This window comes from Lepidothrix coronata, unplaced genomic scaffold (genome assembly GCF_001604755.1).
Source record: "Lepidothrix coronata isolate B3197 unplaced genomic scaffold, Lepidothrix_coronata-1.0 Scaffold155, whole genome shotgun sequence".
Taxonomy (NCBI): domain Eukaryota; kingdom Metazoa; phylum Chordata; class Aves; order Passeriformes; family Pipridae; genus Lepidothrix; species Lepidothrix coronata.
This window is the reverse complement of record NW_016690335.1, coordinates 369083-396430: the sequence shown is the minus strand read 5'-3', so window position 1 is coordinate 396430 and position 27348 is coordinate 369083. Positions and strand designations below refer to the sequence as shown.

Sequence of the window (27348 nt, the reverse complement as noted above, 5' to 3'; positions counted from 1 at the left end):
TATCCTCTGTCTTTGCTTAGAAGGGCCTACCCAAAAGCCACTGTTGGTGATCCCAAGGTTCTTAGTGATTGAGTTCATCTCAATTACCCAGCAAGAAACTCCACATTTTATTTTTGCTGGTGTTACTTTGTGCCATTAGAGTCAGTTCCCAGATGCAGAAGTAGCCAGAGGTAAAGGGTGTGTAAGTCCCTTTATGAGCAGGGGAAGGGAACAGATTCTTAACTTGTTAATTGTCTTTTCCCATCTTGTAGAAAGACAGAATGAGGATGCTATTTCATTAACAGCCTTAGTCAGCGTAAGATTTCTGCCACCAAACCACAAATTCAACCAACGCCTGCCCTCCTGAAAAACTTCCCCACAAACAAAACCCCCACCACCTTACTGGTCCAGTTGAATGTGCAACTGTATAGGTGGAGAGAGCTGGCACAAGGGAAGAGTGGGCCATTGTGCTGGTTTAAAAGTTAACCAGCAGGGGAAATGAACTCAACTCAAAAGAGAGATTATAAGTCAGAATAACAATTTAATAAAATAATACAATAAGTACGATTATACAGACAAACAATTTGGTTTTAACCCACAAAACCCAAATGTATAACCCAGCACCCTGGGGCATGAACAAAGTGGTGTTCCTTGGGCCCCCTCTGAGTCCAAAGTAAAGGGAGAGGGGAAAAAAACCTGTTGGTGGGAGAGCTGTTGCAGTCTGGTCGAAAGTAGTGATTGCAGTCTAGTTGGGGGTAGTGAGCTGCAGTCTGGTTGAGAGTGGTGAGCTGCAGTCTTCCTCTGGATCCCACGAGTGGTAAAAAGGTTCTAAAACTCCAAGTTTATATATTCTCCAGTTCAGGCAGGAATGCTCAGTCTCTCAGAGCGGGGAATTCCATAAAAGGGTATGAGGATGCTCAGTCCTTCCCTCAGAGCGGGGAATTCCATGAAAGGGTATGAGGATGCTCAATCCTTCCCTCAGAGCAGGGAATTCCATAAAAGGGTATGAGGACAGGAACATCTACAGGCCTCTACTGCTAACAATTTCTGGGAAATGGCATGGAAGGCTATAGAATACACAGTTTTGGGTTACACCCATACCATGATGAACTGGTCTCAGCTGTCCTAACTAGGACAGGCATGAAGTGGATAACATGACTCTTCCATTTTGATAGCAGTACAGTCTGTGAGAATACACTATAAGGATGGCATTTTCAAATACTTATATACTCTCACAATGTCATCAGTTAAAGCCTCCTTGAGAATAGAATGATATCTGCAAATCACACTTTAAAGGACTATCTACATTAATTCCTGTATTTGCAAATGAGACTCTCATTGCAGGTGGAATCAAGCCATAGTTCACAAATTTAACCCACGTATAGAGTCTATAAGAAAGAATGCTACATAAAAACACTGTATTAAGTGTCTGAGAATCTGAAATAAGCTGATTTTTTTTTCCCCCTGAAAAACAGGAATGGAGGAAGGGAACAATTTGGAGTGTTAATTTGTTCAGGTGAAATCATGGTGGGATTTGGAAGATGAAATTACTTTCAGAGCCTTAAGAAATTTTCTGCAATATGGAATTAATATTTTCAGCCCTACTAAGAAATGGCATGACATAGGAACACTGAAAATATTAACTCTTGAGGAGGATGTAGTTGCACACCTATTTAAGGAGGGAGGACTTACAATAAATCTTTACTCACTAAAACCTGAGGTGGAGGGAGCATCTCCATATGTTGCCAGCAATTTAGGTATTAAGCCAAGAAAGGAACTTTGTTCAGAACTTTTATTTTTAATGATTTCTCTCTGAATGAGGACAATTTTGTGTTTTATTATGAGATTTGTGGATCTGAGAGCAGAAAGAAATGCTTTGCTTTTTGCATAACTCCCAAAGTTATGAAATTTTGTAAATATTTCTCTACCCTCCCACTCTGGTTGAGTGCTTTTCATCTTGCTTAACAGATATTGTAGTTTCTTATACTCCATGTTACCTAATGTTCCAAATCTACTTTTGGTGGACGTGCGGGGTGCAACAGAGATTTCTGAGAGGGATTAGCTTTCAAAGTGGCATTTGCCGGAACATAAAAGTCTTTTACAGTTATGTAAATTCAATGAGGCAAAACCTTTGATGAGGAGAAATAAGTACAATGGAAGTATTCATAAAGTATGAATTTATACAGTGCTTTGGATTGATCTTTGATTTTCAAAACTTAGAGCAAAAGATTAAATGAATTTGTCTAACTGTTGTAAATATTTGTCCATTATAGCAGTGTGTTTGCTATGTAAAGTATTTAGTAATAGTAATGCCAAGTGTTTCACTTTAATTTTACAGGCTTGCAACCATTTAGCCAAATATTCTTTCTTAGGCTGAATTTTTCTAGGGCACCTGATCAAAAATAATTCAGCACATTCAGAAAACATTGCTTCTGTTAGTTGACAGTATTTGGAAAAAAACCCTGACCCCTTTCAAATAGGTCAACTGACTGTCTAAATGCTGTAAAAAGTTCAAATGTAGAGTGAAAATGGAGCTGCAAGATATTCTTGAGAAAAAGAAAACACGTACAAAAAATGCGTAGATAGAGAAGAGATTGTGTTTAAGAGTCTCTTGATGGATTCACAGAAGTTAGAAGGGCCTTGAGACAAATATATGGCCCTCCCGTGGGAAAAAACCACAGTGGAACAGATTTCTGGGATATTCACTACTTGAAATTTCTTGGCAGTTGTTTGCACAAGTCCATCCAGTATCTTAACTAGGGATTCAAACCAGGTTTTCCAAATGATAGAGACAGAACCAGCTGAGCTCCTACTCAGGAAACATTATTGACAGTTATTCTCATGGAGAGGGGCCTTTTAAAAGGGTTCTTTATGCGAGTTTATTGAAGACAGGGTTGCAGTGCTGGTGTGAATTCCCCTGATAATGTCTGGCGTTGTTACTGTGCAATTCTGTTCAAGGAATGAACACTGTTACCATGAATTAGTCAATGCTTTGATTTAGAGTGAAAAGGTTATAAAGGCAATGGGGAAAAAGTGCTGAATTTTCACTTTTGAGTGAGCACCAATACGAAAGGTTCTGGTTTTGCTTGTGCTTATAAGCCTGTTTTCATTTCAAAGGAGTTTGATACATGTAACTGGGATTGGAGTTTGACTCCAAATATCGTTTTAAAAATTATGCTGCATCAGTGATCTGACAATGCACTGGAAAGGTTAAATTGAGTGCAGATCATTTAGCTTTGGTATGATGATTAATTTCAAATTATATCAGTTATGAATACTAGTTTCAAGTATTTACTGAAAAAGCCAATGTGTTTCAAGGGAACTCTTATAAAGTAAAATGAAACCAGTTGACTGTAATTTTGCTCACAAATGAACTAATCAGGCGATTGTGACCTTGACACAAGGTCTCTCCTCCAGCTCTCCCTTCCCCTCTCCTGTGTACAAAACTGGCATGCTTATCTGTACACTTGAAAAGTCCTTGATACTGTTCATATTTACTGTTCATTACCAAAAGTCCTTTTCTTACAGGCTTAGCTATTATAACAGGTGAGATGGTAAATGCTGACATGATAGTTCTGCAAATGTTATATGAGAGGTTTGCATATATTATTAAATCTCCTAATGAAGATGATGAAGAATCAGCCTACTAACAGTTCAGAATTAGGTTTATTGCTGGTATATTAATTCCTTTTCCTCTTTTCTTTGATATTTCAGTGTTACGGCTATTGAAGGATGGTGCTGACCCTCATCTGCTTGTTTCCTCAGGAGGCTCCTTGCTCCATCTGGTAAGAGTGATTGAATATTAGTGTTAGTGACTGGGGATAAATATGGTTGGATAGTGAGTAGCAGATTTGACATATTAACAAAAAAAGAAAGGCTTAGCAATATTTTTTATCTACCCTGACCTCTGCTATGGTTATGATTGCATCCAGCTATGCTTTTTAAATGTATGGTCATTTTCAAATTGCTTAAGAAAGAATGGATCATGTCACAGAAATGGTAGCTAACAAAAGAGAATGAAATGTTTTATTTTTATTTATAAAATTTATTTTTTATTTATAAATTATCTGTTAATCTGTTTTATTTATAATTATCTGTTCAGTAAGAAAGAGAAAAGGAAATATTGCTTGATTCCAAATACAGAAATATATGGTTCAAAGACTTACAGGTTCTATATGAAAACATAATGTTATATATGATGTAACATTTTTGATTTTTGTGCATATTTTCTTTCACCAGTTTCCTGTGTGTGGATATTTAGCACATTATCTGCATTTAGTTTATCATTATTTGCATAGCAATTCAAATTAAGTAATGGAAAGATAAAAGAAAAACAATTTGTATATAATGACCAAAAGAAAAGCAAGAGGTAAGGGCATATGGAGGAAAGACTGACAGGCAAAAAGAAAATACCACAGAAGTTGAATTTTGGCTTTGATGGACCCTATGGCAAAACTCAGGATTAATTCCCAAGTCTTATGATCCTATCATAGAATCAGCTGGGTTGGAAGGGACGTCTGAGATAATCAAGTCCAACCCTTGATCCACTACCACCGTGGTTACTAGACCATGGCACATGTCTAGTAAGTGCCACATCCAGTCTCATCTTAAAAACCTCCAGGGACGGAGAATCCATCACTTCCCTGGGCATTCCCATTCCAATGCCTGATTACCCTCTCTGTAAAGAATTTCTTCCTAATATCCAACCCAAACCTCCCCTGGCAGAGCTTAAGACCATGCCCTCTTGTCTTACTGATAGCTGCCTGGGAGAAGAAACCGATGCCCACCTGGCTACAACCTCCTTTCAGGGAGTTGTAGAGAGTGGTGAGGTCTCCCCTGAGACTCCTCCAGGCTGAACAACCCCAACTCCTTCAGCCTCTCCTCCCAAGACTTGTGTTTGAGTCTCTTCACCAGCCTCGTTGCTCTTCTCTGGACCTGCTCCAGCACCTCAATATCCTTCCTGAACTGAGGGGCCCAGAACTGGACACAGTACTCGAGGTGTGGCCTCACCAGCACTGAGTACAGGGGCAGAATCACTTCCCTGGTCCTGTTGGCCACACTGTTCCTGATCCAGGCCAGGATGCCATTGGCCTTCATGGCCACCTGGGCACACTGCTGGCTCATGTTCAGCTTCCTGTCAATCCAAACTCCCAGGTCCCTTTCTGTCTGGCTGCTCTCCAGCCACTCTGTTCCCAGCCTGTAGTGCTGCAGGGGGTTGTTGTTTTCTTTGGTTTGTGATGGTTCAGTTGCAGACATGCTGTCTATTTAATGTGAAACTGTTTTAAGGCATTTGGATCCAACTTTGTTGAACAATGTGTGTAAAATAAATGCGACTTAGCAAATACAAGTGTGTAACAGATCTATTGAGAAGTCTACTGGCCAAGTGTTTCATTTTAGAATGGTTGGATTAAGTTTTTCATAGTATGTACACAAAATAGAGTAATTTATTAATGAAAAAAACTCCTCTAACATTACTGAACTCCAGCACACCTGTGACCATATTCTTGCAAGATGTAGCATTTCCTTTATGTAATTAATCTGTGTTTTTCATCTTCCATGGCCATGCTATTTACCAAGGACTTTAGGAAATAGAGGCCTAGGTAAGGGAAGAGTGCAGTATTGATTTGGAACAGAGAAAATTTTAATTCTCTTTTCTCTTCTCTAACTATTTGCTTGCTACAAAGTGCTCAATTGCTCTTTAAAAGGGCAGTCCATAGAAGGTATTATCATTGGATTCCCGAAATAGAGGCATCCCAAAGCTTATACTGTACTGAAAGCCCTAGGAGAAAATCTTCAGTGTGGATGATGTGACATCAGTCTCAGGCAATTTAAAATAGAAGAAAGAAAATCCATCTTCGGGAATTTTAGATTGAGTGTTCTAGTTTAGCTGATGCACACTTTTTAACTGCAGATAAAATCTGCAGTTGAACTGTACCTTTTCAGGTTTTTAGCTCTGCATCGCACCCCAATTCACTGTCACGATCAGTATCTCTCAGCTGGTGTCTGCTGCTTCACAGGCACATGTGCTTCCAAAGGAGGGAAAGCTTTCTGCAGTAAGAAGTTTGCGATAGAGAGGTATGTGTAACCTACTGCCTCAGTTTAGTCAGAGTTACTTGTAAGTACTCAAAATTCACTTACAGGAAAATGCTGGTCCCATTGGAGAGAGGCAAACCTAATTTCAATGAAATTTGGATTTAACCCTGATTTGGGAGCAGTACAGACAGAAGAGGAGAGTCATGATGCAGGGAAACAGATAAGCCAAGTTTATTTTCCTGCAAGAATTGAAAATAACAATTTATAATGCATCTATGTTATATTCTTTAAGCCCACTTAGATCCATTCTAAGTACTAGTTTTACCACTATGATTCTATATAAGCTGCTTTGTCCTTAATCAGTGTTTATTCTTTCCAGTTGTAATCTAAATGTTTTTATACCATAATGAATGGAAAATATCTCCATATTTTCCTTTTTACATTTCTGTTAACTTCCGAAATGTGATATATTTCTAAAAAAAAAATCCAGTGTGACACTTCATAAAGATTCTGTTGCCATCTCTGTATCCTAGTATTGAATCTCTGAGAAGCTGTGGGAGCTTCACAGGTATTCAGTGAACTCTCTTTAGATTCCATGAGAAGAAAAGTATGAAAAGAGAGTACTTACCTGAGCTGCCCATTCAGCTGGAAGTACATAGCATCATACCAATTCCCACAGGCAGTCACCCACCCACCCCGCCCTAATAACAACGTATATGCATACCAATTTTTTTTTTTTTGCTCAGCAATGCCTTGAGAGTGTGATTGGTATTAGATTATGTTGATCTGTATTATATAATGTCTTATCTCTGATTTGTTAAAATTTGAACATAGAACAGCTCAGTGTAAGTTATACTTACAATGAATAATACTGCAACACAACAAAACTGTTCCTAGAGCTTCCAAGTAAGTTACAAGTTAAAGGAAATACATCAGATCTTAATTTCTGTCCTGTAAATTAATGCAGTATGTTGGAAATCATTTAAGGCAGGACTGTTTTTTATCCTGATAGAGTTTAAATTTCATCTTTTGAGTTATCAATATTTATGATTGCAGTAGTACATGTAGCTCCTCCATTCAGCTGAAGATCTCAGCTATGTTTTGACTTCACAATCAAATTCAGTTACGTACTTTTACTTCTTCCCCGTTTCCTTCAGTATCACGGCTTCCATGCCAGATTAACAGAGATCAGCAAACTGGATGCCATGGTATGGTTTCACATGCGATAGACATAACACAATAATTTAAACCACACTTGCAAATTATCTGCAGATTTCACTATATTTGTGAATATAGTGGGGGTCCAGAATATGTTTAAATATTGGAAGAGGCATCAATATTAAGGATTGTATTCAAAACATCAAAGTATCTAATAGAGAAAATAAGTCTCCCTGTAACCTCTCTCCAGTGAGGAAAGGGAGAGGATCTTTCTCTAAATAGTTACTGAGGTTGTTATGCTAGACCAGAGTAAAGATCTTAAAAGGTGCCCTGGTTGTCTTTTACAGTATTATCCGTAACCTCATGCATAAAAAGTCACAGATGTGACAGAGGAGTAAGGTCAAAATCATGGCTAAGCCAGTTTCTTCTCTACCAAAATTAGTGACTGTGATCTCCATCGTCACACCCCCCCCCCCACCACATACCCACATGTGCATTCCCTTGGCTCTCCCGACACACCTGTAGTGTGCAGAGTATTCATCTGTCAGAGAGACTGGAAAAGGAATCATATAGTTAGTGGATTGGAAATAGAAGTGGGTATGTAGAAGTGTGTACTATTACTATGATCTGCATAAGAGGCAGAAGTTCGTGTACACGTGGACATATATATGTGTGGGTGTACATATCTTTAGATGACACTACTCATCATGTGATTATGATGCACTGATGCCTGTGCAGTAATTTGGAATGACAGTATTGAACAGAAAAAAGCCTTATCTTTATTGTAGATTCAGCAGATTACATATAGTGCTTTTTCACAGGAAGTAGGGGGTTCTGTGAATCATGCATATGGAACTGGTAGTCTCCACAGAATTATTTCTATAGATTCCTCATCTGTTGTTCCCTACAAACACAGCAGTTCAACTATAATGTGTCATCTGCCTAATTTAAATACTATGTAGTAAATTCAGTTGTACACTGAGGAAAACACCATCCCTAATCTGTTCTTTTTCTTCCAGTGTGCTCGCTACGATAATGCATTTGCTGCAGAAATTCTAATTGACAGAGGAGTGAATGTAAATCATCAAGATGAGGATTTTTGGACATCAATGCATGTAGCCTGTGCCTGTGATAATCCTGATATTGTCCTGCTGCTGCTACTAGTAAGTAAAGCAATCCAGTGCATTGTGTGCTTGAAAAGGAGACAGAAAGTAGCATCCTGAGGTCTGAAACTGCTGTATGAATGCAACATATTACTACTAATCGTATCTCTGAAGGCATATATTGTATTTGTTTTTTTTTCTTGATGTTGTTTGGGTGCTCAGGATTTTTAGAAGGCATTTTTAGGCCTTCAGTGAGTATTAATTGTAAACATCATTGTCAAGTATTTCCTGTCTCTTCCCTGTGGTCAGGAGCTTATATCTCTGATAAGCACTCAGTCCCAAATGGGAATTCAGATAATTTCTTTTCTCCCTGTCACTTTCTGTTAAGGGTTGAGTTCTCAGACCATTTTATGAAAATCTCCTTCTGTAAAGCAAGTATTCATGCAATTATACTCAGTATTCATAAAGAAGTGTTTGTGGACATGGTCAAAATGAGGCAAATTTAATATTTATCTAAACAACTTTGACTTTTAAAAGCTCAGTTTACCCAATATAGTAATAGATATTCAGTCTTTGCAGAGAACAGCAGTGTACCCATGTGGCCAAGAATTCCAATGGCATGTTGACTTGTATATGGAACAGTGTGGTCAGCAGGATCAGGGTAGTGATTGTGCCCCTCTACTTGGCAGCGGTGAGACTGCACCTCGAGTCCTTTGTTCAGTTTTGGGCCCCTCACTACAAGAAAGATATTGATGTACTGGAGCTTTTCCAGAGGAAGGCAGCTGAGCTGGTGAAGGTTTTGGAGCACAAGTCTATGAGATACAGGTGAGGGAACTGGGGCTGTTTAGGTTGGAGAAAAAAGAGGCTCAAAGAAGACCTGAAAGGAGTTTGTAGCCAGGTGGGGGTTGGTCTCTTCTCCCAGGTAGCAAGCAACAGGACAAGAGGAAATGGCCTCAAGTTGTGCCAGGGGAGGTTTAGATTGGATATTAGGAAAATATTTTTTTTCTGAAAAGGTAGTCAACATTGGAACAGGCTGACCATGGAAGTGGTGGAGTCGACATCCCTGGAAGTATTTAAAAGGTGTGTAAATAGGGACATGGTTTAGTGATGGACTTGCAGTCCTGGGTTAACAATAGGACTCAATGATCTTAAAGATCTTTTCCAACCTAAATGATTCTGTGCTTCTGTTTTGTGCTTCCATTCCTAGGATCACAACTTCTAGTTTTACATAATGTTATTAATGCAGCTCTTTTTCACGGTTCATTTTAAATTGCTCTTTAAAATAGTAGTGCAGAAACAGTTCACAGTCTGACTTATAGTTTTTTAATCTATTTGTATCATTTTAAAATGTGTAAGTTTTAAATAGGTCATTGCAAGTAGATCAGCATTTGTTATCATATTTATAATCTTATTTCAATATTACAAGTACAGGGAAGGGAGAAATATTTTTAGACTATATGCTTGATAATAGCTTTCATGAAGTCACTTCTGAAGGTTTTCTAGTCCATACATACTGTTCAGACAAGAGCTAGCCACAGCAGATTGCCCAGAACCAAATCTTCAAGGATGGAAAGTCCACGAAACTTTCTATTAGGTTTGAACAGAATATTCTGTGTTTTAATTTGTCCCTCTTTCATTTTGTCCTGTCACTAGACTCCACCAAGGGGAATCTGGCTCCATGTTCTTTACTCCTTCCATCAGGAATTTACACATTTTTTAAGTCCTGCCAGAGCCTTTTTTTTTCAAGCCTGAAGAGTCCCAGCTGCCTCAGCCTCTCCTTGTATGACAGATGCTCCAGTCCTATCCTCGTCTTTATATCCCCTTTGCAGGACTCACTCTAGTATGTACATATCCTTCTTTTCTGGGGAGCCTGCAACTGGGGCCTCATCAGTGGTGGGCTCTCACCAGTGCCTAGGCCTGCTGACAATGCAGTCCAAGAAATCTATGGCCCTGTTTGTTGGAAGAGCACATTATTTGCTCATGTTCAGCTTGTTGTCCACCAGGTCCTAGCCCCAGAAGTATTTTGTGTGGGAAGCCATCTAGCTAGTAAATAAGAAATACTAAAGAAAAGAGTATATCTTGGTGACCAGGGACTAGTTTGTATCCAGCTGTCACACTGTAGAGGCTAAGAGTATTTTCTGGGCTAAACAAGATCTCCTCCATGACAGTTAGCTTCAGTGCCTAGAATTTTCCCAGGTCCATTTGATTAATAGTAGAGATTCTGCCTTTGTGATGCTTGGAAATGTAATTTTCTTGTATTTTCTATTGCAACTATAATTAGATCCAGTAAATGTGCAATGCAATGCATGTAAGTCTGATTTTCTGTTCTTAGTGCTTAAAATATTTTATCTTACCTAACCACAGTCATCAGATATGATAGAAGTGTCCCATTCTAAACATTGTCACTACTCTTGGCAAATAAAGGATTAAATTTTCAGAAGGTGATGTTTTATCTCTTGTATTACCTTGATCTGTCCAATGTATCTGAAACCTGTGTATCTTTGTATTCTGTGTGTACTCTTAAACTGATAAACAAATCAGAACAGAGCAGCTCATTTATAAAAACTCTTGTATTATAGGAAATTCTTTTAATGTGGGGAATTTTCAGAAATTCTGAGTGTGTCTACTGTTGACATTAATAGGAACAGTTGAAGTTATAGAGGGAACTTGTAAAATTTTCCCTGCCTGTTTTTGCAAGAAGCCCGATCTAATAAAACCTCAAGTATTTCTATACAGGATTATATCCAAAATAATTTTTCAGTGCCCATCATTTGAATGTTGTTTGATTTGGTCCCTGTTTGTTACAGGTTGTCTTCATCTGAATGTTCTAAGTATCTTCTGATAACTTGTTATAAATAGGTCATCTAATGAATTAAAATTTCAATAAGCAGGGGTACATCCATACGGATTTTTGCAGATAAAACTTGAGTTGTCCATATTATTTGCAATAAATTCTGGTAAATTTGCCCACATTTTAGGTGGTTAGCACTTTGAAAGGTAAAATTTCCATGACTAGATAAATAATAACTTAATATTTTCCCTTTTGGAGTCAGAATAAAGATCGAGTATTGGGGCAGAGAAAGAGAAATATTCTTAGGTAAGCAATAGTTTTTGAACCATGACATTAATGCTGTCTTTAATAGCTTTTGACAAAGTGAAGATGAAAATTGAGGTTGGAGGGGCTTATTTTTCACAATTCTGAAATGCCTTTGCATGAGCAATTCATATTAGAAATTACTTTGCCTTGAGGTTACAGTGTTTCATGGACCATGTCTAATGTGTAGCATGAGCCTCAATAATGCCACTGTGAGCTATAGGCAGTTTCTATTGTTTTTTCATTGGAAAAAAAAATAACATTCCTTGTACCCTTAGGAATTACTTTTAGATAAATATTTCTTCTGGACTGACTTTACAACACAGACAATACCATATTTTCTCTTTTAAAGATGTGAGCTAAAAGGTAACAGCACGGTCCTTTAATTGAGACCTGTTCAAATTCTGATTCCTGGAAAACTGTTGTAGAATCCAGTGAAGAGTTCCTCAGTGGGGACTTAAAAACATTTCCTGAAGGGAAAATAGAAAAAAAAAATAGAAAAAGGAATGTAGGGTGTGTATAGATCCCAGAAGGCTATTAATGAAGACTTACTTAAGAATGCCCAGTTTCCGGTTTCATCCCCCTTTTGCTGGTCATCATATTTTTCTGGCTGAGACAAGATAGTGACTTGTCATTCATCAGCTTAGCTGTGGTGTCTCACAACTTCTGTTCTCTGGTGGATAGCAAAGACAAAAGTAAAACTCATTCACTGCAGGCTAGGAGGAGCTCTGGCTGTTTGTAATGTGGTTATATGCTATCATGTTCTCTTGGAAGGCTGTTGGAATTGTAAGGATTATTTTTGGAATAGATGCTTGAAGCTATTTCTATCCATCATTTCCAACATTTTACCCTAGGTGATATAGCTTTCCAGGGACATATTTATGTCTTGTCAGTTCTGTAGCTGTCAGGAAGGGGAGGGGTAGCACTAGGCAGTACAGCCAGGAAATATATCTCATGTCTGCTAAATAGTCGATCAATGAAGAACTTACCCCCAAGGCAGCTGCTAGCACGTGAGGAAATGTAGGGATCAAAAGTGATCCATAGAGGTCTGGTTGCCATACATGCAGATGAGGTAGTAAAGGTCAGATTCATCAGTCACTGCTTGACCACAGCAGCTTTAGGTGTTTTCCCTGTGGGATAGGGGACTGCTTTTGTGGGTGTTGTATGAAGGAGGCTCCTGTAGCAGGTTGAAGAGAATGCTGAAGTGCCTTTCATTTAAGAACAAAGATGCATAGACATATACATCTGTGGCCACGTGAAATCAGTATCAGTGGGCAACATGAATGTTGTATTTTCACCATCTTGTCAAATGAAACTAGGGAGGTGGAGACAGTATTCTAGTGTTTGTATAGCATGCTGTCCCAAATCTTCTTTCGCGAAGCCTAGCCGTGATAACATGCTGCACAGAGATTTATTCTTTATTCTTTCATAGACCTGAAGGCATTACTGTAATAAATATGGCAGTTAATTAACTAGAATTGCAGAGAGCAGTGCTACATCCTCAAGAATTTTTACGTGAATGAAAATTGGGGAGTAGAAAGACATTCTTAATACATGCTTTTTATTGACCTTACTGGAAAAAGCAAATGTGCCTACTGTCTGCCAGCTAATTAAATGTGTTTCATCATGTGCTTTTTGGAACCTGGAATTGAAGCACGAAATGCAAATCCGGCACAGAAGGCTGAAAGTAAAGTTGGGGTTTTTTTTAATAATTTGAGGCTGAATATTTTTTCTCTTTCCCCTTTTAAGAACGTAAGAAAATCTGTGCTTAGCAGTGTTATCACAGAATCATTCATTATATTTAAAGTCACCAATAATAGATGAGCAGTGTCAGGTATATAATACTGTCCACTGTATGCATAATTCACTTTTGAATTTAGTGTAAAATCCCTTTTTCAAAATCAGATATGTTTTTACTGGAAAAATTAAAGGAACAGATTCACTTTTGGGAGTAGAAGCGAAGACTTTATGGGGCTCTAACTCTCTTTTCCATTTCTTCATACAGCTGGTGTGGCACATATCTGAAGTCATGTGAAGACAGCAGTTATACAGTTATTTTGCCCTTGTTCTTTGCAACTACATCAAACTGTTTTAGCAAGCAGAGATGAATGATCAAAATGCCATTACCTTTAGGACTTAATGAAAGATCTTTGTATTTCATAGTTTGAGAAACAACTATAGCAGAATAAAGAATTGCTTCCTCAAAGGAGACAATTCTTCCATTCCACTCAATCTTGCTCAGTATGACTTCCTCCTTTGAGTCAATATGAGAGGAAGAAGGGAGGAGGAGAGAAGGAGGAGAGTTAGAATTTGGGATGGGACAATGGGTAATAGTTTATAGTATCCTTTAGGATCATGTGGCCTAAAAGAAAAATGATTCTTCTCTCTTTCTAGAGGCAGTTATCAGTATTTAGTACTTGTAAGAAACTTTAAATGGAAGTTTTTTCTGCATAAGCTGTGGGTATCTATTTGAATTCACTCGCAGTTTGCAGAGGCTGGTGGTTGTGTGATAAGTCTAGGAGGGAACTTCCAGAGAGTGTGTACTGCTGGCTTACAACCTTTCATCATTGCTGAAAGAACTAAGATAGGTGAAAGCTACTAATGAACTAATCTAGGTGATGCCTGTTAATGAGTTGCTGAACTCCAGATGGTAACACTCAGGGGAAACTGTAGCAATATTAAAGACTGAGGAAAACGGATCAAGCTGCCTAGTGATGCAGCATTAAAGGTGGTCCAAGCAGAGATAAGAATAGGAGCCTAACTGGATACAGAAAAATAGGTAGTATAGTAAAGAAATGAGGATAATATGAAAAGAAATAGCATTGGAAACTTCAGTTGGCAGAAGAAATAACCAGTGAAATAGAATCTGCACTTCACAGTATGAAGAATGCTAAATCATAGGATGAAACAAAGTTTTTTCACGTGGGAAGTAATTACAGAAAGTAAACCTGAAGAGTCTGTAAATACTTTTGCAATGGCTAGAAATCACACACACACATGTGCACACAGAGACGCTCACACACACTCTCCCTCTCTGCCTCCCTCCTTCCCTTCCTCCAGGTGGAAAATATCTGAGGCTAGGGATGAGACTTAGGACGTAGACCAGAGCTAGTAAGCAACGCATCTGTATAATTTGGTGTATAGTATGTTCTTGGCATCAGAGCAGTTCTAGAAAATCAAAATTCCTGGAGGGTAAAAGAGAGTTAGACCTGTTGGGAAAAATAACAGATAACACCCTCAGTTTTGGCTGGAGCAAGCCAGGAAAAGTATAGCAAGAGATAGACTACATGTACAAAAATGAGGAATTTTGGATCACCTTTACTCTGATTCTCTTGATCCCCAGAGAAAGAGGATGAACGAATGACAGGATAATGAAAATCAACTTCTGGCTTTTGATCTTCAGTAAACATAGTTTTGTGCTATGAAGAAGATGGTCTGGAGGGATGTTCCACCATTGGGGGATATTTATAGAAGGCAAAATTCATTCTTTATGCAAAATAGCCTCTGCTTGAACCACTGACATAATGATTTTGTGAGTCACTCTTATGGAGTAGCTAGGGAATACGAGGATGTTTATGTCGGTTAAATTACAGAAGTGAAAAGCTGCTTGGTAGAGAAGAACTTGGTAACAACACGACAACAGCCTAGCTGTTAAGAGAAAACTATAGGCCCAGGAGTTATTGTGGTTTCTTTAGGATTGGTCCTACAATGTTATTTTATTTTGGGTTTTCAGTGATGACCTTGGGAGGAAAAATAAGGGTATGATAATGAAATATGCTGAAGTCAAGGCTGCAATGCCCTATCCATGGGGGTGAGGATTATAATGTCAGGCAGAAGTAATAGGGTATCTTTGAAGACTTTGGTAATAAAAATGGATTGAAATTTAAGTGTAAAAATACAAGGTCATGCTCTGTGTAACAGACATTTCTGTGATACGCTCAGGAACAATCAGTTGGAAAAAAGGAAAAAGACCTCAGAGCTTTAGTCAATTTTAAGACAATTGTATGCTGCAAACATGTAACTGCAGGTGCGGAAGAGAGATTATTGGATTTGTCAAAATGAAGATGTTTCCAGGAGAAGGGAAGAGTGTTGTTGCTACTGTACAAGGGACAACAGCCTGCAGTTAACTATATACAGCCATGTTCAAGAATGGTAAATTGTGCCAAGGAAAACTGCAGGGATAAACAGGGGAATAGAAAGCCTACCTTATGAGAAACAAGTCAAAATAGTATATTTTACTTAAAAAAAGAAATCAAAGTAGGTTGTATAAGTTTCTGTAAGTATATCAAGATAAAGGGAGAGGTAAAAAAGAGCTTTTAAAACCTGAAGTTGCTACTGGCGTGAATGCCAATGACTACAAAAGTGTCCAGAAATAAACGTAAGAAATTAAACTAAGCTTTCTCAATGTTAAGAGACATATGTTGGAAAACAGCATTCCATGCAGGAGTAACAGGGAACAAAAAAACCCCCAACAAACCCTAACTGGCTTTAAAATTGATCTTAAAGTTGTGAATGAGATTGTGTGTTACGTTTTTACCTGCATTACCAAAGTGATGCTTCAGGAGATCCATTCTAGTATTATATTCCCACATGACATCTGTTTGGAGGTCTGTGTAGATATAATTGTTCTGATTGTGTTCTTAAAACAAGAAAGTAACATATGGAGGATATTAAAAACATAATATTGAGAACAACAACAAGTAATGTGTTTGATGCCTGTCAGATTATGTTAAATTTCTATAGCCCAAAAAAAGACAGGAGAAAAGTTCATGTAAGAAGATAGTTCAGAAAGAGAAGTTAGACATATTACCTACCAGGCAAATATTACTGTTTTCCAAGCATTTGAAATATTTTTGTTTGTTTGTTTTTAATACTGCTTTCAGGTATTTGAAAAGAAAAATACATAATGGGCAAGTAGTATGAAATATAGGGGGGGAAAAAAGGGCTTTTTTTCTCAAGAAAAGAAGCCAAAAGGTCACAAAAGCTAGATGTATAGTCACTGGTGGCAAATTGAGAATGACATTTAGATCCATAATTAATTGTATGCCCCAGCAGTATTTATAAGAGAAACTGCAGAGTGGTGCATAAACATGAATATTCCCTCAGTAGGGGTTTGAGAAGGCCAACATATGAGGAATATGCCAGTGAAAGATCTTGATTTATCAAGATTTTGGTGACATTTGCTTGAAATTATTTAGCAGTTTCTGGTGAGTTCTACATTCTTACTGGCTTCCAGGTTTTGCCAGGAGCTGTACAAATACAAATATAAGAAGTATTTGGAACTGAGAAAATTTGAATTTGTGAGGTCTAGTGCCATGGTCTTCAAAGTGGATGCACACCCCAAGAGATGCACAGGAAGATTTACTGGGATTATCAGAATTTCTATTTTTATTTATTTTTGTCAGAAAAAATGTAAGGAAGAAATTAAGCCTTACTAATATTTAATATACCTATTGATACTGGCACCCTCCCTCCATCCATATGAGGGTTCTGTGTTTTGAACAGTAGGCAAGGTGTCCTGAGGGAAGAGCTGCTCCACATTGCAGAGGTATCGAAAGTGGTGCTCTCACTTGTTCATCCACTTGCAGTGCGTTGTGATGAATTACAGTTTGCGTGTGCCTGGTGACGTGGATTTATGGATTATATTATTTAGTTTTAACTAAACTAACTCTCACTAGATAGGCAAGTGGCTTAAAAAATTCCTGAGAAGAAACCACAGATTGAAGATAATAAGGCTAATAATGATAGCACAAATTAACAGGAAAATGGCAGAGCCTCTTCTGTTCCTAGTATGAACTCTTCATAATTACGGGGTAAAACCAGTGCTGATCTAATCAGATTTAACTAGAGATGGTTATAGTCAAGCAATACTCAGTACAGTATTTTACAGAATTTCACTTAATTATAAATCTTCAGAAGCCTCTTTTAAGGCTTCTTAATAGCAAAAGACAAAAAGCCACATGCTACTGGGAACATACTTGTTCATCCTGCTGCAGCAAAATGGATGAAATAACACAAAACCCAACATGGTGACAAACTCTAAAATGCACTCCTTTATCAAAAAATATAGTTGGAAGGTGTGTAGAAATACATCACTGGAGTTTGAAGAAATAAGTGTTAGAGCACATTACACTGTTTGGGAGGTTTGGTATGCAGTTAGCTGGAAGTATGGGTGTTTCTAACATGCCCTTGTCTCAGCTTGTGGTATTTGCTAGATTCTGTTTCAGTAATGAAATACATGAAGAACTACTTTATTGTGAACACATCACTAAAAGGAAGAGGTGCTAAAAGAGATATAATCTCGAGAGTAATAACTTTAATAAAAGCAATGTTTTATAGGAAGACTATGCAATGTAACCATTGATGGAACAGCTGCTCTGACTGGAGTAAGAAAGGATTCTGGGGTTAAGGTTACAGAGCTGGCACTGCACCTGAAATTCACTCACTGCATCAGAGGCACACTGTTCCCAACTTCCTTTTACAGCCAGAAAGTTGGCCTCAGAACTATACAAAGTGCTTCAGGATCTCATCAGTTTGGTTAGTTTCATAAAAACAAGACCTTTAAACAGTCGAATCTTTACAATACTATTTAACAAGATGTGGAGTGACTGCAAAATTCTTTTGTCCTGCACTGTGGGTCACTGGTTGTCTTGGGGCAAAGCGCTTGAAGAGTTGTTAAACTTAGAATCAGGTTCCACATTTTTCATTTTCAAAAAGAGCCAAGGTGCCTAATCTGCTGACCTTTTCTGTGATGAAAAGTCACAGACAGTAGTATGCTATCTAGCAGATTTTTTGGAAAAAATAAGCACACTTAATCAGTCCTTTTGGAGTAAAGGTGATGGTTTAATAATGAGTAGGAAAGTAACTGCTTTTCAAAAGAAACATTTTGAGAGCATTAGATGTTTTGAAACTTTTCCATTGTTATATGATTTTATTACTGAAAATTATACATGTCACCTGTAAAAACTCTCGTATTTGTACATAAAAAAAACCTTGGAAACACAATTTCCTAACATTTTAAAAATTTTTCTTGAGTTTCAGCAGGTTCTGAATTCATTTGTTAAACATAAAAATGCATCACCTTCTCATTAGTTGACAAGACCAAGTTACTGACATCAGGGAAGATGAAGATTTCCTAGCCAAATTTCAATAAAAATGTGTGTTTAGCTGATATATGGAATTGAAAAATTAATATAATTTAATAATCATGGCCAAGAATGCACTTCTTCCATTTAGATCTATGTATCTGTGAGCTTTTCCAGCTATTACAGATTTTAACAACAAGTATTGAAATTAATTTAACTTAGAACCAGATCTTGAATCACTGTATCACTGTGATAAAGTTTTAACTCATTTTTTAAAAAATAATGAAACTCATTGTTCTCATTAAAAATATGAATATTTTAAATAATAATACAGTAAAAAGTTTTTTGCACCATTAGTGAATAAAATAAAATTATTTTAATATATTCTTGATTAGATCTTTGTCTCGTCCTTTTTAATTTGGGTTTTTTTTATATGTTTTGTAACATACATAATATACTGGTACAGTGGTACACAATTTATAAACTAAATTGTATAATCCGTAAATCCACATCACCAGGCACACACAAACTGTAATTCATCACAACAGGTATACATTACTGGGGATGTGTGCTCAAAAATTTTTTACTGATGGGGTTCGTGATAAGAACACTTTGGAGGTCAGTGGTTTAGTGATTAGAACAACAGCCTGAGACGCGAAAGACCAGGATTAATATTGTGTAATGTATGTCTTTAGTAACTGGGGCATTACTATCAATTGAGCATGAAGGTCAACCAGCTGTAAATCTGATAGAGAATGTATGTTGATGTCTCTCTTTAAGTCTAGAAGAGGGAGGTCTACAAGCAAATAGATGGTTTTGTCAGCTTAGTGGCTTGAACAGCTTGTTTGAATGATTTTCAGTGCACCATTGGTGTTAGATCTAATTGAAAATCACATATATACATACTGTATTTCTTCTTAAGGGGACATTTACCTACTGGTATCTTTGTCACCTCACCCCCTCGGTGGCAGGGAAAGGTTGCATTTGCCCTTATATTTAGGCACTCCTGAAAACTGAAATGTTCAATATGGATGAAACTCTTCCAGTTCCTTCTTTCTCATACCTTCTTTTCATAATTAATCACGTTATTCACAACCATAAGACAGAAAGGTACATCTTGTCTTTTGAAATCTCTTGCTATCACCCTTTTCTTGAGGCTAAGAAAAATTAGTATCTCACAGAAATTGACTGAATCTTGCAACATCTCCAAATTTATAGTAAAACAGAACTATGACAAAGATGGTAGGTGTGATTCCCAAACTTTAGAGGAAAGATATTTTTTCAGTTAAGTTGATACTGTGTAATTTATTTGGATAAGAGCTGTTCCATAATACTTTAAAAAAACCCCAAACCCAAGTCACTCGGATGAAGACCCTCCACTCTCAGTCTTACGTGGATTTTTATGTGTTTTCATTTCAGAAATATTGGAATGCAATATCACTATGGCATAGTTTATAATGCATAATTTAGAAGGGCATGGGAGCATGAAACTGTGAAAAAAGAACCATCAGATGAATCTCCATGAATTCTTGAATTTCTGAGTGAACTAGTAGGGGAAAATACAACACTGATATAATTTATCAAAAGTTCAAGGGCAACTTATCTTGGTATGCCACCATAAAGATTGATGTGTAAAGTCATTGAAAAGAAAACTGCTGCAGGAAAAACTGGCTTACATATTGAAAGCAGATGGTTTAGATAAATTATAACAGTGCGGAGTTAGTGGATGTAATAAATGGGGTGACATGAAGGTCATTAAAAGACTCATATTTGCACATGTTTTTGAAGACTTTTTAGTTAAAACAGGAAAGGTGGAGAAAAAGCATTGACTTTGCAAATCTAGAATAATTGGTATAGACTATGTGTGGAAAAAATAGATAATGCAATCCAGTGTAGAACAATGTAAGATAATGAGATGGGGATGCATAATGAAGTGGAGAAGTTAAAGCCATGAACTGGAAAACAGTGAAAAGTTGTATGTAGTTTTTTTTGATTTTTGTTTCGATAATGAGATTGAGCAAGATGTGATTGCTATCTGCAAGGACAGAAAGCTAAAAAGATGTTGGAAAGTGTATAAAAGCTGGCTTATGAAAGTAAAGGAGAAAACTAGCCTTTTATATTATTTCTAAATAACAGCTGCATCTTCAGCTATCTGAAATCAAAGTTTATCAAATCAGACTTGCCTTAATTTCAAATGATTCCCATTAGAAACTATGATATATTGCAAATTTTTTAAACACAGTAAATATTTTCCCCAAATGTTAAAAAATGGGAAGTAATTGTTGAATTAAAATGAATACTGCAAAATTACTGATTTGGATTTATTGGGAAGAAAGAAGTTGGGAAAATTTATTTTTTGGAATGAAAACTAGAGAATGGTAAGGGAATGACTGTGGACAAATGTTTTTGGGCAAGGTGATAGGAAGATAATAGGTACCTATTCTTCATTGACTGCTAAGATTACATTTTATGAACATGAGTAACAAATTTTTCTGATAAAACATAGATAAATCCTTGATCGATGTCATACCATTACATCTTTAAAGTATTTGTTTCAATTTTGTATAAAATTTTGTCACTTTTCCAATATATGTGTTAATCCATTGTGGGCAATTTGTGCAGATAAATCTGGAGTCTTATGTTTGGTTAATACATAAATGTCAGCTGTGGTTATAGTTTTATTGCTAGGAAGTGTATGTATTTTTTTCATAGAAACAATGACAAAATTTGGCATGGAATGTGTATTTCCCCCACAGTTATATTAGGGAGTAACTTGCTACAGTCACAAAGCGGGTTACTACTTCCTATGGCTGGCAGATTTTGATGTCTACTGCACTTCATTTGTTACCCAAGCAGAGGAAAATAATAGGGTTATCTGCTCATGTGAGTTATCTAATTATACATTGCTGTTCTGAGAAGCCAGTTTTGTATTAAGATGACTTCATACTAAACTTCCTAAATAGATTTGGTATTTCACACAATGACTTGTTTGTAGAGTATCTAGATTTAATTACTAACCAGCAAGACAGCATCACCCTGAGTGCAGATTAAGCTGCTGTACAGTCCCTTCCCTGTACAGTTGGGAATATGTTGATGTTATCAATCAGCACAATGAATCTGTCTCGTAATAAAAATGCAAATTAAATGAGTTGAAATGGCAGTTCTGTACTCTTAGTTCCTTGCATGATGTATTTATCTTTGCAGAACCTATACATTGTACACAGCTGTTGTTTTTTATGTACTGTTTAATATCTTGCTTTTTATACCAGAGGCATGTTGTACAGACTTTTGGGGTTGTTTTTTTTTACTGTATGTGTACATACATTAAGATAGGCTCTGACTTTTTCTCTGCATTAGTAAAACACTAATATCTGATGTCATACCTAAAGTAGTGATATTTATTTACATGTGCTATTTGAAGCATATTTAATTTACACACACATACATATATATGTATATGTATATTTGTGTGTGTGTATATAATCTCAAGATGGACTGGAGAATGAAAATCAAAACATTCAGCATCTGTATTCAGTATTTGTATTTTCCAAGTTGAATAAATACAGACTTGGATTTATGACAGTGTGCATAGACAGGAAGATAAGACTAGCTTCCCATACATGGGGGAGTAAGGAGAAGATCATCATGTTAAACAGGTCCTTCAGTTTTGCCTCTAGTTAGATTTTCCACCATTTATGTTATTTATATTGAACCTAAGCTACGAGCTCTGAAAAACAACTTTCAATTGTTACTGAGCCATCAAAATCAGCTTCCTTTATTTGTGGCTGTTCCATGTGCTTGTTTTGTTTGTTCTGCCTTCAACTGTGATGGGTCAGTGGGTGGAAACTCTTTTAAGTGAAGCTAGCAGGCAGAACTTTCTCCAGCAGTTTTGTTTGGAGTGTATGTATATGCATATGTATGTATTACTGCTACTTCCCCCTATATATGCATGTGTGTATATATACAGGCAAACACATAGAACTTAGTAGGAAACATATTAGTAAAAGTTAATACTCGCTGTCTATTTGTACTTAGCAGCACTCTAGTGGATAATCAGAGGATGCTTGTCCAGTATTACAAAAATGACAGTTCTTACTAACCCCAGGGAGTGTTCTTTTTAACTCCTGAAATGAGATTTGTTTAACCTCATGTAATTACAAGCTTGTTTAATGGTTATGAAGTAACTGTTAACTCTAACTGTGGTGTCAGATTAAAAGAGTTTTTGACAGACAATTCCAAAGGCTCACTCCCTGCTGTGTGAAGGAGAATTTCCTTCTATTTGTTCTAAAAATTAAAGGCAATAATTTCAAAAAGTGACCTTTTGTTGCAGTATTATAGGACAGGGAATGATCATTTTTCTGTGTGCCTGTCATAATTTTTAATGATTACAATTAAAATAAAAGTGAAAAGAAAATGTGCTCCTCTGTTATCAGAGGCATTCAGTGCTCGAATAATTTCATTTTTTTCCATAAGCTCTGCTACTGATGGGAAGTTTGCAAGTCCCATGTGCAGAAGCAGATGGGGAAATTTTAGTCTTTAGTCATCAATGCTCTTTGAAGTTTCCCTTTTAATTCCCTTTTCTTGCCAAATAATGTGAGAGCTGGCAATATCAAGTCAAATACCCATCCTTCTGTACTTCAACCACCCTTTTTGTTGACCTCATTCTGATCTTTTGCATTTTTGCTGCAGTCTTAAAAATAGAATGGGATTCTGTTCTAGGCGAAGAGAACTTTTCTTTGTGATATATAACATGCAACTAGATTTTGCTATAATTTCCTTATTGTCCCTTTAGTCTACCTCAACTTTCAATATAAATACAAAATTTCAGCAAAAAAGAATATTCTGAAATTTCTTCTAATTTTTTCTTGCTTTCAAATAAAATGGTTTGATTAAAAAAGTTAAAAGTATATCTTATTTTTTTGTATTCAAACATGTACATGCAATTCATACAGTTATTCCAATTGATTAATTTTTATTTGCATATTAAGCTAAAAGGAGTGTCTTCATGCTCTTAGAGCCCTCCTGATACCCTAATGCTTCATCTTTCTGTGTATTTTCTGAGAAGCCCTCACTAAAACTATGCAACAGGTATTTTGAACTAAGGTACCTTCATAAAGGAGGAAAGTAAGAAAGAAACATGCTTATTGTTTTCTTTTTTGTCATGTATGACTTTGGAGATGAAAATCACAGGTATTTAATTCTTCATTAGCTGCTCTTTAATGTAACGCTGCTTTTTTTTTAATGCAATGCAAATTTTTGGCAGGTAGAATAATGAAATATTGATTTACATTAAGACAAGTGCATATCTTGAGAGTAAGATTGGTTCCTCTAGTTTCTGTTTGAATAAAGCTTGTGTGCAGAGACTGGAGAATTGGATGTTTAAACCCAATTGGGATCTCTCCTATGTGGGATCCCTGGAACTAAACTTGAATCTGTTCTACACATGATCCAAGCTTGTTGATAGAAGTCAGTGTCACACCAGAAGCTATAGATTCATTTGCCCAACCACTGTGGCTAAGCTAAAATGTCTCATCTGTGAGAGAAAGGAAAGAAAATATTCTTATGGCCTTTTTCTTCACAGATTTAGAAACAGCAGTGAGTACATATGAAGAAGACACATTGAGGCTGAAGCAATTAGTTTCAAATTGTATGGCAAAATTTGGTTATGCATTTGAGCTACAGATTTAGATTATGTTAAGAATGATCACTTGAAGCTGTTGGAAAAATTCAGAATGAAGTATGGAAGTAAAGAAACAGAAATGGATATAATAAAAGTGATTATTGTGTTCTTCCAATTTCTAGTCAAACTAGCTGGATTATTCTGAGTGTTTTCAGATATGTATGGGGAAGAAGAGAGAAAATAAGAATAATTCCTTGAGGCAAAGCCAAGTCAAGGAAAATAGACAATATTTAGCTTAGAAATTAAGACCTTAAATTCTGAGAAACCTTGGTGATGTGTGCTAGGATTCAGAATATGAAGAACCACCATGACAGACGACTTGCCAGCTGATTAAGATCCAAGTACAAATTTGTATGCATTTAGAATTAATAGAATGTTCCCCAGTCCTCATGAATGTTGTAGTGCTGGGACGTGAAAATAGTGGTAACTTGAGAAGTGTACATTATTTTTTTATTTGATAACTTCTGGCTAGATTTTACCTTTTTATTTCCTGACTGTATGCTTAGTTGTATTTTACTTTGAAAGATGTTTTTGAAAACATACTGTACTTCTGCAGTGTTATCAGAAGTGTTCAGTACTGGAACTGAGTGGGATTTTCTTTGCCTTTTCTATTCCTTCCAGCTGATGGGTGGAATTAAGTCCCCATGGTGCACAAACAGATGGGAAAATGTTGGTCTTTAGTTTTCAGTCATCAGTGCTAATTCTTTTATCTTCTGAATACATTAGTCAAACAGACTATGCCTGTCAAGCAATCTGTAATATGTGCCGTGACAGCCTTTCTTTTTTTTTAACTGTACTGAAAATCTTTTCTGTGAACTGACATTGCCTACATTCTATTAGTTTAAGGGAAAAAAATGCCTTATTCATGAATTAAATGATTGTCAAAATGGTTGTGGAACTTTGATGATTTTAAAGTACTGTTTTTATTATTTGTGTGCAGTAATTTAACAACCTAGAAGTACATTTTCAAATACAATTGGGGATTTTTGTAGGCATTGGTGATCTTATGTGTATACAACTATATGATGGTTTTTATAAACAGACACTGTATTGGCACATTTTTTTATCCTTTCTTAACTAGCGTGTCACTGAGACACGTGCCTGGGATTTTTTGAACACTATGATGTTTATGCACACTGGCATGTATCCATAAATCCTAATTTCTAGTCTGTAACAAGAAAGTCTGTTTTGATGAGGAGTAAAGTTTCATATTCAGATTTTGGTGTCCATTTTTGCAACCCACAAGTACCATGAATCAAAGAACTTGTATCCACACAGCAGATGAAATATTTTACTTACACAAGGATAAGTGAATTTCCAGTTGCATTTGTTTGATGGTTCCTTGACTGGTTTAGCATATATCTATTAGGGAAAAAAGTAAGTAATAATAGTATAACATAAGTCTGTATTAATACAAATGCATCTATTTTAACAATTATGTAAGGGTATTGGCATAAAATTTTCAGCACTGTATTATCTCCTGATTTCTTTTAAAGTGGAGTTTTATTGGAGATATGTGTTCTATCCTTTTTGTTGTATTTTATGTGCCTGGAGGGCACTTATAAGGCACTAAATTCAGCTTTGATTCTGTAGGCCGTGTTGTCACAGACATAAGGGATTGAGCTTTATGTTTGTGTTTTTATGATGTGGGAGCAGGCATGCCGAAAATGAATTCAAACCTTTACTTATATCACAAGTTAAGCTCATCCAGATGGCAGACAGTTCCTGCTCCTTGTGAAAGAATACTTTTGGTAATGTGACAGGCATGAGCTCATAGACGGTAGCAACTCTTACAGAGTTTAAAGCCCTGAAATAGAACAAATATTGCAGAAAGATAATCATCAGTGTATTTCCTGTGTGAGAGGTGGAAACTCCTGCTGCAGGTAACTATTGACTCAAGGTTATGGAAGGAGTCCTCTAAATGCTGCATTGGGCCAGCCCAGTTTACAGAGCTGTGCTCTCTGCAAGTCCATCTGAAAGGAAGTGAGAGGTTTTTCTGTTTGTATTAGGGGAGAATTTGTTTTCATGAATGCACCTTAAGATGATGATCCACTGTGAGGGAAATCAGCTGAGCAGAAGGATTTGTTCCCTGCATTTTCTCTGTTGCTACACAAACCTGTGTAAGGTATGCAAGGATCAAATCAGAAGTATGATAGATGCAGTTAAACCTTTCCAGTTCTTACTTTGATTTGTGATCCACAGATTTTACTTCTAAACTGTATGTATGTGTATGGAGTTTGGGTTCTTGTTCAGATTATTTTGGTAAAAGACACTCTGGGAAGAAAGGAAGAAAATGTTTTCTGTTTGGAAACTCCTACATAGTGAGACTGCTGTTTGCATTTCTGCAATACTTTTAATAGTTCAGGTTTCAATTAATAAGAACTTATTGAGGAAAAACCTATTATTTTGGAAAAGTAATGCCTAGGTCTGTTATGCATTATGGTCGAGAGATGGTGGTGTTTTGATGTGGAACTTAACTAACTGCAAGTAACTTAACTGCCTGAGAGAAGTTATAGTTTATTATTTGTAAAACATATTTTACAAATAATAATTTATTATTTGTAAAACATAGCTCAAGTCATCAGTCTGGGGTTACTGAAATTCCCATTTAATAAAATATCAGGTGTGTTCTCTTCAGACTGCATTGATGGAAATTGCCCTAAAAAGGATGAAGAATGGGGTTGTGAAAAATTGCTTTTGTATAGATGAAATTTCAGCATACATGTTTTTCTTCAAGATATATGAAAGGAATGAGGCCACTAGCCTTAGCTGTGTAGCAGACATCCCTATTTGGTGAATGATTTTCTATCAGACCCACTCCTGTCTTCCATAAAGGGAGTATGTTCTCTTTTTTTCCTTTTCTTATGACGAGCTACATTCAGGTTCATTAAAGGCAAAACTGAAGATACAGCAGCTTCGAGGTGACTACTGTTTGCCATGGACTATGCTGGAACTTACATATCTTTATAGATGGCTTGTGCACATTTAGGGTCCCTCTTCCATTCTCTGTTAAGACCTTGGGGAGGAGGAGTAAAAGCAAATATTTAGAAAGAGGTACCCTGCATTTTAGACTTCTAGTCCTGAATCAGCCTTTTTCATGGACTTCTATTGACTTTTTGTTCTGGAACAGGTATCTTTTCTTTACTCTGGAGCTGATAGAAATTCATTATCTATCTTTCAAACATCTGTGGTATCATGGGAAAGGGGCTTCCTTAA

General features: G+C 36.7%; 1 protein-coding gene across 4 annotated transcripts in view; it reads left to right on the top strand.

The window, feature by feature from the left end:
- MYO16 (myosin XVI) overlaps nt 1-27348 on the top strand; it is a 361587-nt gene that overhangs the window by 117152 nt on the left and 217087 nt on the right. For all 4 annotated transcript variants that reach the window (XM_017828978.1, XM_017828980.1, XM_017828979.1 and 1 more), the window contains exons 3-4: nt 3694-3764; nt 8190-8333. In XM_017828978.1, coding sequence (XP_017684467.1) covers nt 3694-3764; nt 8190-8333 — 215 coding nt within the window. The remainder of the gene's footprint in view (nt 1-3693; nt 3765-8189; nt 8334-27348) is intronic.